Genomic DNA, 13,373 nt, shown 5'->3' with positions numbered 1-13,373 from the left:
ATGATGCAGTGGGGCCATTGGGAACAGTCATGGTATCTTTGGAAAGAAATGAGCTCTCTTATGAATTCTTTTTCTAAATTCAAAATCTGATTAGGCATATGTCTAACTTATAATGGCGATATACTCCTATTTTATGAATGATTGTTTTAAGTAGAGATGTAGTGTGCTTGAACCATTTCATATACTTGTAAAAAACTACAACATTGTTTTGTACAGCATCCATGGTTAAAATACATTTTAAACAATTTCTGCTTAATAAAGACAGGAAATTCCATTTCCAGACTAAATCTGAGAAGTTTAGGACTGTGCAGTCAATATTGTAATATGTAAAATGCTTCTTTTTGTTTCAAACAGGTCTTCGAGGTATCCCTGGTCCACCTGGTCCAGAAGGTTTGCCTGGACCCCCTGGCACTTCTGGACCACCAGTCGTACATGGATTCCTGATAACCCGTCACAGCCAGACTGCAGAAGTACCAGAGTGTCCACAAGGAACATCCAGCATTTATGATGGATACTCTCTACTTTATGTACAGGGTAATGAGAGAGCCCATGGTCAAGACTTGGGTAGGTAAACTCTGTTTTACTGTTTTTGCCTGATCAACAAATGAATTTAAACATCACTGAAATTGTGTCAGGCAGTTGATCCTTAAGATTCACTGGATCTTTCCCACCAGCAGATGGTGCCTTTCACAGCTAAGGTTTGTGTAGCTTTTTCTAGGTGGGACCTTCCCTGCCCCTTGAACATCAATAACCAACATAACTCCCCACATGATAACCTAGTCCCTATAAAACATACCACTGCTTTTTCTACTAGATGAGCAAAGTAAAGTGTCTAAAATGTTTTTTTTTTGTTTTTGTTAGTAAATAATGTCCAGTTAGAGTCATGATTTTTTCAATCATCTCTGGCAAGATTTTTTTTTTCTTTTGGCCCCATTCCCCTTTCCACTTTTATTAATCTCTTTCTGACTGACTTAATTATTTTCCCTTTTGCCAGTATCCAAGGACTCTGGGAAGGGGAGTTAAGAGTTTTGGATGACGGCTGTCATGTAGTGGTGATTAGTAGACCTTTTGCTGCTCTTATTTTATAGTTGTTGGGCAGCAGACATCATGCAGTGCCTGCTACATTAAGCCCTAGTGTGTGTGTTCTCTTCTGCAGGAATGATGTGTTCAGATAGAGGGCAGTACATTCCTTGTTTTGGTTTACATCACTAGTTCTCAGTTTAATGCCTAGAGTATGCTTGTTACATTCTCACACAGATGGCATTCCTGCCGAGGGGCATGCACCAACTCCACCCTCTCAGAATGGGAAGATCCCTAGTGAAACTCAGGGTCAATCTGGAGTATAATCAAGGCCATAACCTCTTATACAGCATGACATTGGCCAAATATGGCAGGAATTTTATATGCCTTCTTTGCATCAGCCCAAACCACAAGGCTAGGCAGCAGCATTTTGGCTAGGCCTTCTTGGGGACTCCATGTGCTGAGTGAATGAAATTTTGAGAGTAAGCAAGATGTTTCAGGCTAGATCCCCCTTCCCCCCTGCAGAAGAAAGAAAATGTTGAATTCATCCTTGGGCTACGAGCAAGTATTACCTAGCATTTAAAAGTAATACCAGGAATAAAGATCATAATTTGAGTTGAGTTAAATCATCTCTTCCTTTACCAAAGAAACTCCCATTTATTGAAGATAGGAAAAATCCGCTAACAAGCTTTATAGATGGGAAGGGGGCAACCTTAGCTTGTCAGTAATGTGTATGGCCTCCATCTCTCTCATTCGTTCTCTGGGGCAATAGATATAATTATCCAGCACCTTTATTTCCGTCATCTTCCATGTTGACTTACAATTGTGCGTGATCTGTAATGAAACTTTGTGCAGATCATTTACCTGCAGATAGTGAGGTAGGCTGTGAAATTATATCCCACCTGATAGTTCTGGCCATTAGGTTCACTTTATTTCTACAAGTGCATTTAGTTCGATTGAAAAACAAAACAGTGAATCAGAAATGATCAGTCTCAAAAGACAAACTCATGATATATAAAAACACAAGCAAACAACAAAATAACTGTGTTAGCGGGGGTAAAAGTCCCCTTGTGCACCCTACATCCCCTGCTACTTACATACATCAACTCCAAAGATTGCTCAACAGCAGAGAAAGGGCAAATTCCCACTTCACGCTGTACTGTAACTTCCCTTAAGTAATATCAGCATTCCACAATCATGTGACTATTTGATCACTTGCGGCAGCATTGCAGACATTCAATATTCTGTGACCGGTTCACAATCAAGAAATTTCCTAGCATCACTGTACTACTGTTTACTTTAATGGATGAATGTTTACCATCAGTAGATGGTATTTAATCTTGAACGTAACAGATGGCTTCAACACAATTAACTTTTAACCCACAAAAAATCTGTCTTTCAGCCCAGCTGTGCATATGTGCAATAATTTACTCCTGAATTCTTTTTGGTTCACAATGCAGATTTCAAGTCATGTGGAATGTCCCCCTTCAAGTACTTTTTGCTTCCCTTTACCTATGCAAAGATTTCTTGCCATAATAAAAATGTTTAATTATCTGTTAGACTCAGTCTGTCACTGCTGAGGTAGTGCAGCAGTTAACGTTGTCGCCTCATAGCAAGAGGTTCTCCCGTTGATTCTTGTCTGGAGTGCCTTCTGTGTGGAATCTGCATGTCCTCCCAGAGGTCGAGTGATGTTAAAACATGCAGGTAGGTGCGTGTGTGAATGGGTTGCCTTCTTTGAAGGTTGGGCGTCAGGCTGGCACCGTAAAAATCCACTGCCAATCATTAGCCGACCGGAGTTCGCTGTGGCGACCCCTAACCGGGAAAAGCCGAAAGACATTAGTTTAGACTGAGTCTGTCACTCTTTTCAGTCGCTGCACCAACAGTGTTTTTTATGTCAAGGTAACAATGACTATGTCAAATTTTCAACTTATTAAAACAGAATGCACTGTTCTTAAGTTGGGAAGTTAAGTGCCATTAATTTTTGGGTGTGAACATTTACAAGAAATGTGGACCGAATAGCTTGGCAAGTAAAGGCATATGGCATTAACTCCCTTTTCCCCCAATTGTATGCATGGATTCGGGAAGTGTCACATCAACAGTGATGAGATGGATCTACAACCAGTGTTCACACCACTGGGTGGCTAGTCCTGGCACATTTGATTTAATTAAAAAAAACACGAAAAACAAGAAGCAGTCAAGAAATAGGATGAAAAAGATAATACATTTAATACATCCATCCTGGTACCTCGGCAATTCGCCTTCAGTGGAACAAATAACCATACAAACACATCCTCTTTTTATATGCTCATCAATTAATCCAAATTACTAGTTCATTATATCATTAACCCTTGTGATGCTTACACTTTAAATACAATCAACAAACCATTTTATATAAAGCAATACATACTCATTACATACTTTTATAAAATACTTAATGCTGAACTGTGTGGAAGATAATGCAAAAATGTATTTAAAATATTTTCAAAAGCATATTAGTTCATTCAAATTTCATAAATTCTTTACCGCATAACATTCATTAAATATTCAATAAGTATCAAACTATATACAATAAATATATAAACATATAAAGCATTTAAATATATATAAATTCATTTCACTAGTACAACCTAAATACTTCACCACTACTGTAATTTTTACACTATAATGCCACTATCTAAATGAATTCATCTGGGGTACAATGTATGATACCCTAAAAATCATTCTATATTCTAGCCTACTTAATTGCTTAAGATGCTTTTGAATATATTTTAAATACATTTTTGCATTATCTTCCACACAGTTCAGCATTAAGTATTTTGTAAAAGTATGTAATGAGTATGTATTGCTTTATATAAAGTGGTTTGTTGAAGTGTAAGCATCACAAGGATTAATGATATAATGAAATAGTAATTTGGATTAATTGATGAGCATATAAAAAGAGGATGTGTTTGTATGGTTATTTGTTCCACTGAAGGTGAATTGCCGAGGTACCAGGACAGATGTATTAAATGGATTATCTTTTTCATCCTATTACTTGACTGCTTCTTGATTTTGTTTTTTTGAATATTTGCTTGTGCTTCTGCTGTTTTTCATTATGGAAAGGTCTATTTCTGAAGGAAGTCAAGTTGGTGAGAACCTTTCTTTTGCTGAACTGTTGAAGGAGAGAGAGCGTAAGTGTGCTGCTTCTGACTTATGGTCCTTGAACGTTAATGAGTCATATTTGGAAGAGTTTGCTCGCTTAGAGCGTTTAATGTCCAAGGAAATGACTATTTTCTATGACTCAAAGCTGTTAGAAAAATATGTGGCCCTAAGCATTACCCCTAGGGGTTTACGTATAGATAAACTACCGGCTGGTGGTTTTAGTGAGGATGAAAATGACCTGCTATTGGAGTGGAGGCAGGCGGCACAGGAATGTCTGAATTGGCTAAAAATTCTTATTAAAAGAAATCAAAGGGCTATTGAAAATCTGCACAAAAAATAACTGATTTACAGCAGGAACTTACTAACAGGACTTCATCTGCTGTTTTCCAACTTAATTTCAAAAATATTAATGAAAAGTTAGCAAAGGTTGAAAACGATGTCATGGCTCGGAAGAAATCTAAACTTAACAGGGATATCAAAGATTATGAACAGAACGAGGTTTATAATTGGCCACGGAGGGGATGCCGTTTTTATCAGAAATACAAAAACCGTGCAACCGGAAGTGAGGATGTCATCATGTTCATCGGCCGAGACTGGTGTGAGTCGCAAAAGTGTTTCTTTTGAAAATATTGCGATGGAAGGTTCAGATGGAGTTGTGGACAGTCGGAGAGGTGAACAGAATAATCGGAAATTTTATTCCTATATGCAGACTAGATCTGGAAGGAACCAGGGTAAGGCGACTCGCACTTCTGTTTCTTCGTCCAATTCAAAAAAACAGAAGTAAAGTTTTTTATATTCTTCGAAACGACTGGCATCATCTAATTGTAGTCATTCAGTTGATGTCTACTTGGACTCTCATGAGACTATTTTGGACAATGTGACTGACTGATTCTGAAAATGTTGCGCACATTGTTTCTGTTAGTATTGTTGATCCTGCTTGCAATGATTTAAATGTAGTTAACCTTTCTGGTTTGTGTTTGTCTAATGATATGCTGAGAGTTTTGTTCAAAGGTACCAAGTTTGTACCTACTAAGTTACCTTTACTTGTGGACGTATTAGTGGATGTTAGAAAATTTGTCCGCAAATTGAATTTAAAGGTATTTTTTTCTGAGCGCCAATGTAGTTCTCTGAGAATACCATTTTACCAGATGATGAGTTAATGAATCTAAGTATATATGATTACGATGACTGTGTTTAACAGATGTGAAAATGATGATTTTGATATTATTGAAGGTGTTGACCCTTGCGTGGATGGAAGTTTTGGGGAGGTTTATGGGCATATTGATGTCCCTTTTTTTCAACTGACAGCACCTTTATTCCTCCTAAATGTTCGCTGGCTATAAATGCTTTTGAAGATGTTGCATATTCTTGTATTGAAAAAGCATATAAGGAATTTTGTAGACAAAATAAGTCATTTAACCTTAGTAAATGTGAATGGGTGGCTTTAAAAGAGCTGAGAACAAAGTTAGACAAGGTGACCATAAAACCAGCTGACAAAGGGGGTAATTGGGTGGTGATGGACACTGATAAATATGAATGTATTATCAACACTTTGCTGGGAGAGGACACATATATCAAGTCGAATAATAACCCTTTGAAACGTTACTCAGATGAACTTAATGATTAGAAAAAGGAGAAAGGTTAGGATTTTTTACCAGCAAGGATGTTAAAAAGTTAACAGTTAAGAAACCCCGTCATCTGTACTTTTATATCATCCCTAAAATTCATAAAAGCATGACGAATCCACCTGGAAGGCCCATTATTTCTGGCATAGGATCTTTTGTTGAAAGGGTGAATACATTTTTGGATTTTCATTTTAAAAAGTACCTTCCTAAAGTTTGTTCCCATGTAAGAAATACTCGAGATGTATGTCAAGCATTGCGTGGGGTAGAGTGGAAAGAGGACTATTATTGGGCGACAGGTGAGGTCTCATCTTTATATACCAACATTAATAAGAGATGGGGTTTAGAGGCCATGCAGAAAATGATGGGTGAAGGACCTTGTACTATGTTTCTGTTGTGTCTATTAGAGTTTAGTTTGACACAATTACTTTATGTGGAAGAAGGACTTCTTTCTACAAGTTAAGGGGACTGCTATGGGTGCAGCTTTTGCACCTACCTACGCAATAATATACATGGATGAATCTGAAAAAGAGTTTATGTTTCAAAGTATTTTTTTGTGAATAATGTTGTCTTTTATAGACATTACATTGATGATCTTATTTTTGTTTGTAGGGGTGATGTATCTTTGTTTGAGAAATTTATGAAACATCGGAATAACACACATGGGTTAAAATTTATTGCACAAAGTTCTTTTGGTAATGTATCATTTTTGGGTGTAGAATTTTATATAGGGAAGGATAACTTGATTCAACATAAACCTTTTAGGAAATCAACTGCAGTGAACAATTTCTTGCATACAAGCAGCATGCATCCACCCCATCTGATTAAGGCATTACCTGAAGGTGAATTTAAGAGAATTTTAAGGGACACCTCGGACCCAGATTTATGGGAAGAAGCTTGTGATGAAATTTTTAACAGACTTATATCTAGAGGGTATGAGAGTACTGCACTTTCAGGCATTAAGAACAAGCTATGTAAAGTTAAAACTTTAAGAAGTGGTGGGTACTATAGTGATCGTTGTCAGTTGTCGGTTGTATCTGCACAAGAAGATATATTTTTTGTATCTAGATTTTCTGATTTCTCAATTGTTGAAAAAATTCTTAAATAATTGTGGCATGTTGTTTGTGATGATATAAATGTTGGACATCTATTTCCTAGGTTTATTACATTTTCATACAGTCGGTATAATAATTTAAAAGAACTTTTGAATAGAAAATTGGAATATTCTACTGATGCAAATGTTGGTATGCATTGTTGTGGCCGTTGTTTGGTTTGTGACGAGGTAAAAAATTTGCATGGAATGAAAATAAATGGTAAAAGGTATTTAGCATTTGAGAGGTTTGATTGCTTGTCATCTGGGGTGATATACATTTTGGGTTGTGATTGTATCACACCCTTATGATACATCGCACAGACCACCAGGAAGGTTAAGGTTCATATTTTAGAGCATTTGGGAGATATTAGGAGGGGAAACATGAAAAGTCCTGTGGCCTCTCATTTTATCAATACACATAATGGTAATATTGAGGGTTTTTCATTTAGTGTATTGGCCAGACCACATTTCTGTGCAGGGAACTTTTAAGACTGAATTATGTAGGCTAGAATATAGAATGATTTTAGGGTATCATACATTGTACCCCAGAGGAATGAATTTAGATAGTGGCATTATAGTGTAAAAATTACAGTAGTGGTGAAATATTTAGGTTGTACTAGTGAAATGAATTTATATATATTCAAATGCTTTATACGTTTATATATTTATTTATTGTATATAGTTTGATACTTAGTGAATATTTAATGAATGTTATATAATGTGGTAAAGAATTTATGAAATTTGAATGAACTAATATGCTTTTGAATATATTTTAAATACATTTTTGCATCATCTTCCACACAGTTCAGCATTTAGTATTTTATAAAAGTATGTAATGAGTATATTGCTTTATATAAAAAGTGGTTTGTTGATTGTATTTAAAGTGTAAGCATCACAAGGGTTAATGATATAATGAAATAGTAATTTGGATTAATTGATGAGCATATAAAAAGAGGATGTGTTTGTATGGTTATTTGTTCCACTGAAGGCGAATTGCAGAGGTACCAGTACGGATGTATTAAATGGATTATCTTTTTCATCCTATTACTTGACTGCTTCTTGTTTTGGTGTTTTTTTGAATGTTTGCTTGTGCTTCTGCTGTTTTTAGTCACATTTGATTTAAATAAGGGCATACTTTTTGTCTGCTGTGTGTATGCATATGCTTGTGCACAAGTGTAGCTACCAATCAGAGTCTATGATATAACAGATACTACACTGTGTACAAGGAGAAAATATTCCCTGTGGATAGTTTCTCCATGTAACAAAGAGCACTGTTAATGTAATAGACCGGGATCTTTACCTTTTTGATGTGGAAAGAAATGATTTTTGGATAGAAGATTCATTTTCTTTTATTCATTTACCTAGAAATCCAGTCACAATATTTTAGACCATAATTGGGTATTAGTGTTTTTAAATACCTTTATTAAATTATCACTTAAGTCACAGACAACCATACATTAACAGTAAATAAAGTAAAGAATATTACCATTTTACTATTTACATACATTATACATCACATCTCTTTCTTTGTAACTAACATCAGTCCAAGATTACATAAACTGCTGAATTCCTGCCTTCTCAAACTTCACACCTCCTCCTCCACCTGATTATTATTTGGTATGGATTGTTCCCACAATTTCAATTTGTGTAATTTGCTACTTCCCTTTTCTAAAGATCCTGCTTCTCTTTTTTATTTCTTTTATACTACTCATTACTTCAAATACAGTTTGTTTAGATCTCCACTTTCTAGCAATTGAGTTTTTGGCAGCCAACAGAATTGAACTTAAGGCCTTACTATGTCCAAGCAATTCAGATCCTGTGCCCCACTTCAAAAGAATCATTTCCTTAGTTACAAACATTTGCTCAGCCAATATTTCTAACAGAGTACTCTGCAGGGAATTTTTAAAACTGGCTAACTAATTATACTCCCAGAGCATAGGTTCCCAATTACCATTTTCTTCCCTCTCACACCTCCAACATTTGCTATCTACTTGAGAAGAAAATACTTTGAAGTCTGCCTGGATATAAAATACCTATGCAAACACTTTCAGGAAAAGATCCTAAACCTTCTGGGCTTTGTTGCATTCTTGGGAGCCGTATACATCCTTCTGCTCTTCTGTTGTAAATTGCTTTCCCAGTGTCTATTCCTTATCTCTTCTACCTTCCTCTAATTGATTCTTATAGTTATCATGCAATACTTTATATATCCTACTAATTTATCCATTTAACAGTAGCTTCTGTTCTAGATTCATCTAAAAATATCTGCCAGAGCAGGTCTTTCAATTAAGATTCCCCTATCCCTTTCTGTTTGTCTATACTCAGATATCAGTCCCTGGTAGAGAACAGTCTCTAGCCTGCAGTCCAAATGTCCTATTGGCCCCATCCCACTCTTACTTCCTTTCCCTCTTTAGTTATTTGCTCCCAATACCTTGGTTCCTTTGCCAGTCTTCTCCAGTAAATTCCAGCTCCCTCTTGCCTATTTTCTATACTCCTACTTGCAAGCCATCCCTACTGGCAAAATCTCCTTTCCGCATTCTCATGTTAGCCTAGTTCTTTGAATATTTTCTGATACTTTATGATTATAATATCCTGTATGCATCCAAATTCCCACACACTTTCTTGAACTTCCCCCATGCTTCATCATCCCTTTTCATTTTGAATTATAACCTTCTACTTGTGTTATGTAAATGTGCCTTAACTGTGTAGCTCTGTAATATCCATTCAAATCAGGTAATCCTAAACCTATCTCTTTGCCCTCTTCCCCTCCTAGATAAATTCCTTCAACTCTATTTAGTCCACAAGTTCTCCTCTGGTTGATAAAAATTTGCATGACCGATATATAGAACTAACAGGACTAAATATTTTCATTGCTTTTATCCTACTATCCATTAATATAAGCTTTCAGTTTCTCAGTTGTATTATCTTTTGTTTAATTTTTTCCCATGTATCCTCAGCTGCTATAACAGAAGCCATTTTAATCCATACTTCTAAGTCTGTCCATCTTATTGTGTCCTTACCCTTGCCAGGAGAATTTCAGAATTCTGGGTTAAATGGTTGGAAGATCTGTGCATTCTTCCAGAAGGATCCTATCTGCTTCTTCACAAACCCTCAGTTCATGCCTAAGATGCCACGCAAGGTCTGCCTTACTGTTTTTTATTTATTTTTTTAATGTGAGAGGGAATCTTTGCTGGACAAACTAAATGTTCAAAATGAGGCTGAGGTATTGTTCGTCAAGGACAAGTTGTTGTTCATAAGACTCAGCAGCCATTTGTCACCTTTGCTAAAAGCAGGCAGGGTAACCAAGGTGAGGAGATCTCAGACAATGTCTACTTGGTTTGTGGACTGTATTTCTCATTCTTACAAATGGCTTTAGAAGTCATTTCCTGAATGTGTTAGGCCTCATTCCTCCAGGGGGATTACTGCCTTCTTCACATGTTTCAGAGGCCCTGATGCTGTGCCAGAACTGCTTGTTTGGTTTCTGAAGTGCAGATCAGATTGCACTGAACTTTTAACAGGGATTTGCCCTCAGTATTCATTTATTACTGAATACTTCTACCTCTTGTACATTCAGTTGAATGGAAATGGTCTACTTCATGTTTTGCAGAAGCTTAAATCCCTCTTCCTATAAACTATGTTCCACCTTTGATTATCTGTTGTTTCTGGGATCAGTTTGTTATAGTAAGGTTTGTTAGCCATATTTTCCCACAAGTGTAAAGGAAGGACATCAGGCCAGTTAGACATGGTCTGCACTTTTTCAGGGTAACCTTCATCTGAAGTTGCAAATTTAGAATCTTAGTCCCAGGGTGTACCTGAATGTTTTAATGGAGCAGTTGCCTTTCTCTACATTTAATTCAGTCATTTCCTAGGAGTTATATTCTCTTGTTCTGGAACATTGTTTTGTGCTCAATACATCAACTCATTGAGCCTAGGAGCTTTAGATCTTTTAGTGCAAAGGTCTGTCTTCTTAAATGCCCGTGTTTATGAAACCATCCCAAATTCCTTCCACAGTGAGTACTAGTTTACTCTGACATGACGTATGCACCAGCCAATTTATTTTCCACAGCAGTACATTTGGCAGGTGGGGTGGGGGAGGGTCATGCTGCTGAACAGACAGTATGTTTACAATGTATTAAAGTAGACAGGTTAGCAGCCATGAATATACATTTATTATAGGAAGTCAGATAAATCCCTTTCTGATCTTGTCAAGCCACATTCTGCCAGAAAAGTAGTGTCTTCTTTGGCGTGTCTAAAGGTTATCAGTAGAGGATGCCTGGTTATAGTTGCCTGTTTTGAAATATGAACTTTTACCAGAAGCTAGTGCAGCAGTAGCGTTGTTGCCTCACAGCAAGAGGTTCTCCCGTTCGATTCTCGGCTGGAGCACCTTCTGTGTCGAGTCTGCATATCCTCCCCGCGTTTGAAAGACATGCATGAATGGGTGTGCCTTCACTGAAGGTTGCGCAGTTACATAATATCAGAAGGAATACAAAATATAGGCAATAATAGCTTACATAAAAATCACAGCTTGCATAGGTAAATACAATGTGGAATGTTTAGGCTTATAAACAGCAAAGTATAACACTGCAAAAGATACTGTATTACTACTGATTTCTAGCAATTAAAATAATGAAAAGAAGCAGCAGCTTATCTTTGAAAATATTAGAGGGGTGGGGAGGTGGTTGATAATGAAATATAGTACATATAAAATATATATAAAACTAGGCACTAGCTTACAGCTGGCACTTCAGCCCTATACTCAGGAAGTATAAGACTCTTTACTCATCCAGTCAGCAATACAGTCCAAACCATCTATTCAAGCATGTTCAAGGGACAGCTTCAGGTGTACTCTCTGGTCCAGCTGGTGAATCTGGGCATCCTGAGGCAATGTTACAGTTGCCTCATGTACACAGACAACCCCCTCCTCCTCCCAACGAACACAAACATATGTGAGAGATGCAGCTACACAGCCAAGCTGGAGGCTAAGCTCTCTCAACCCAAGACTGGATCATCCAGTCACAAGGAGAAGGGCAACACTAGCACCACATTACCAGACTCACATAGACCAGCCATAGCTGCACCAGCAAACAACTCTCAGAAACACGCAAAAACATACTCGGAGGCTCTAAATAAGAACCTGCCTAAACAGAGCCCTCCTAAGCATACACCCAAGCAACCTCCACCCCACAACAGAAACCAGGTAACACATACGTCTCAACGTCAGTGTGCCAAGTAAAAACAGCCCCCAAGGCTAAATAATACACCTAACACACTAGTAATTGGCGATTCTATCAGGCACACAGACGTCCCAATCACTAGACTGAACAAGGAGAATGTTACCGTAAGCTGCCTGTCAGGTGCCAGAAATCGCCACATAACACATGCACTCAGGTCACTCCACAACAAGTACAGATATGACTCTGTCATTGTACATGCTGGCGTAAATGACCTGAGATGTACCTCCCTCGACTACATGAAGAGAGACATTGAGGAGCTCTCTGACCATGTAGCCCAGGCTGGTATGATTCTGACTCTGAGTAGCATCCTGCCCTCACCCAAAATGATGCCAGCATATGCAGAAAAAATGATCAGTTTCAACAATTGATTAAACTACTGGCGTCATTCAAAGGGGATCCAGCACTTGTCAGCCTGGGACGACATGCTTGACAAGCCACGTTGCTTCGCCAGAGACTGCTTGCACCTGTCACCCCTGGGCTTTCGAATACTGGCCAAGACACTTGCTGCCCCAATACTGCCTTTTTTAGGCAAGGCTCAAAAGACAAACCCGCCTCCATAAACAACAATAATAAACAAAAACTGAGGGTAATGCTGCTCAACGCCAGAAGTCTAAACCTCAAAATGCACGCACTCGAGGCTCTCCTTAGTATGGAAGAAATCGATGTATGTGCAGTGACAGAAACCTGGTTCAAGGCTCCAGAGAGCAGCCCAGCACTACCAGGCTATAACTCCTACCATACCTTTAGGTCCCAAAACCAGGACCGGAACACAAAAGGAGGGGGTGTGTCCATATTCATCAAGAACAACTACACCTCCTGGCTAGTAGCACAGCACACGGAATCTGAGACCATTCAAGTGCAATTGACAGCGGGTAAATTGACTGTTAAATTTATAGCTTTCTACAGATCTCCCACCTTGTCTCAGGACCCTCACGCAGCATTCCTGAGAACATTAGAAAGTATGAAGATTCTACCCAACACCATGCTACTGGGTGACTTCCAACTATCCAAACATTGACTGGGAAAAGTACTCAAGCTCAAACACCCTAGCCCAATGCTTCCTTGAGTTTATAAACTCAAACGCCCTGGAACAGCTGGTCACCACTCACACAAGAGGTGACAACATACTGAACCTGGTCATCACCAACATGGGGAACCTATGTTTCACACCTGAGGTAAAGTAGTCATTGGTAAGATCAGATCACAAACTAATCACACTGGACATCCACATCCCAACCCCCCCCCCCCAGTCAAGGAAATCAAGGT

The 13,373-nt window shown here is 38.0% G+C and overlaps 1 protein-coding gene across 4 annotated transcripts in view; it reads left to right on the top strand.

Moving 5' to 3' along the window:
* Window positions 1-13,373, top strand: part of COL4A5 (collagen type IV alpha 5 chain) — a 3,591,008-nt gene that overhangs the window by 3,467,026 nt on the left and 110,609 nt on the right. For all 4 annotated transcript variants that reach the window (XM_044057208.1, XM_044057205.1, XM_044057207.1 and 1 more), the window contains one exon: window positions 355-564. In XM_044057208.1, coding sequence (XP_043913143.1) covers window positions 355-564 — 210 coding nt within the window. The remainder of the gene's footprint in view (window positions 1-354; window positions 565-13,373) is intronic.

This window comes from Protopterus annectens, chromosome 15.part0 (assembly GCF_019279795.1).
Source record: "Protopterus annectens isolate FY-2018-M chromosome 15.part0, PAN1.0, whole genome shotgun sequence".
In the NCBI taxonomy this organism is placed as follows: domain Eukaryota; kingdom Metazoa; phylum Chordata; order Ceratodontiformes; family Protopteridae; genus Protopterus; species Protopterus annectens.
This window is presented reverse-complemented; position numbering and strand designations above follow the sequence as displayed.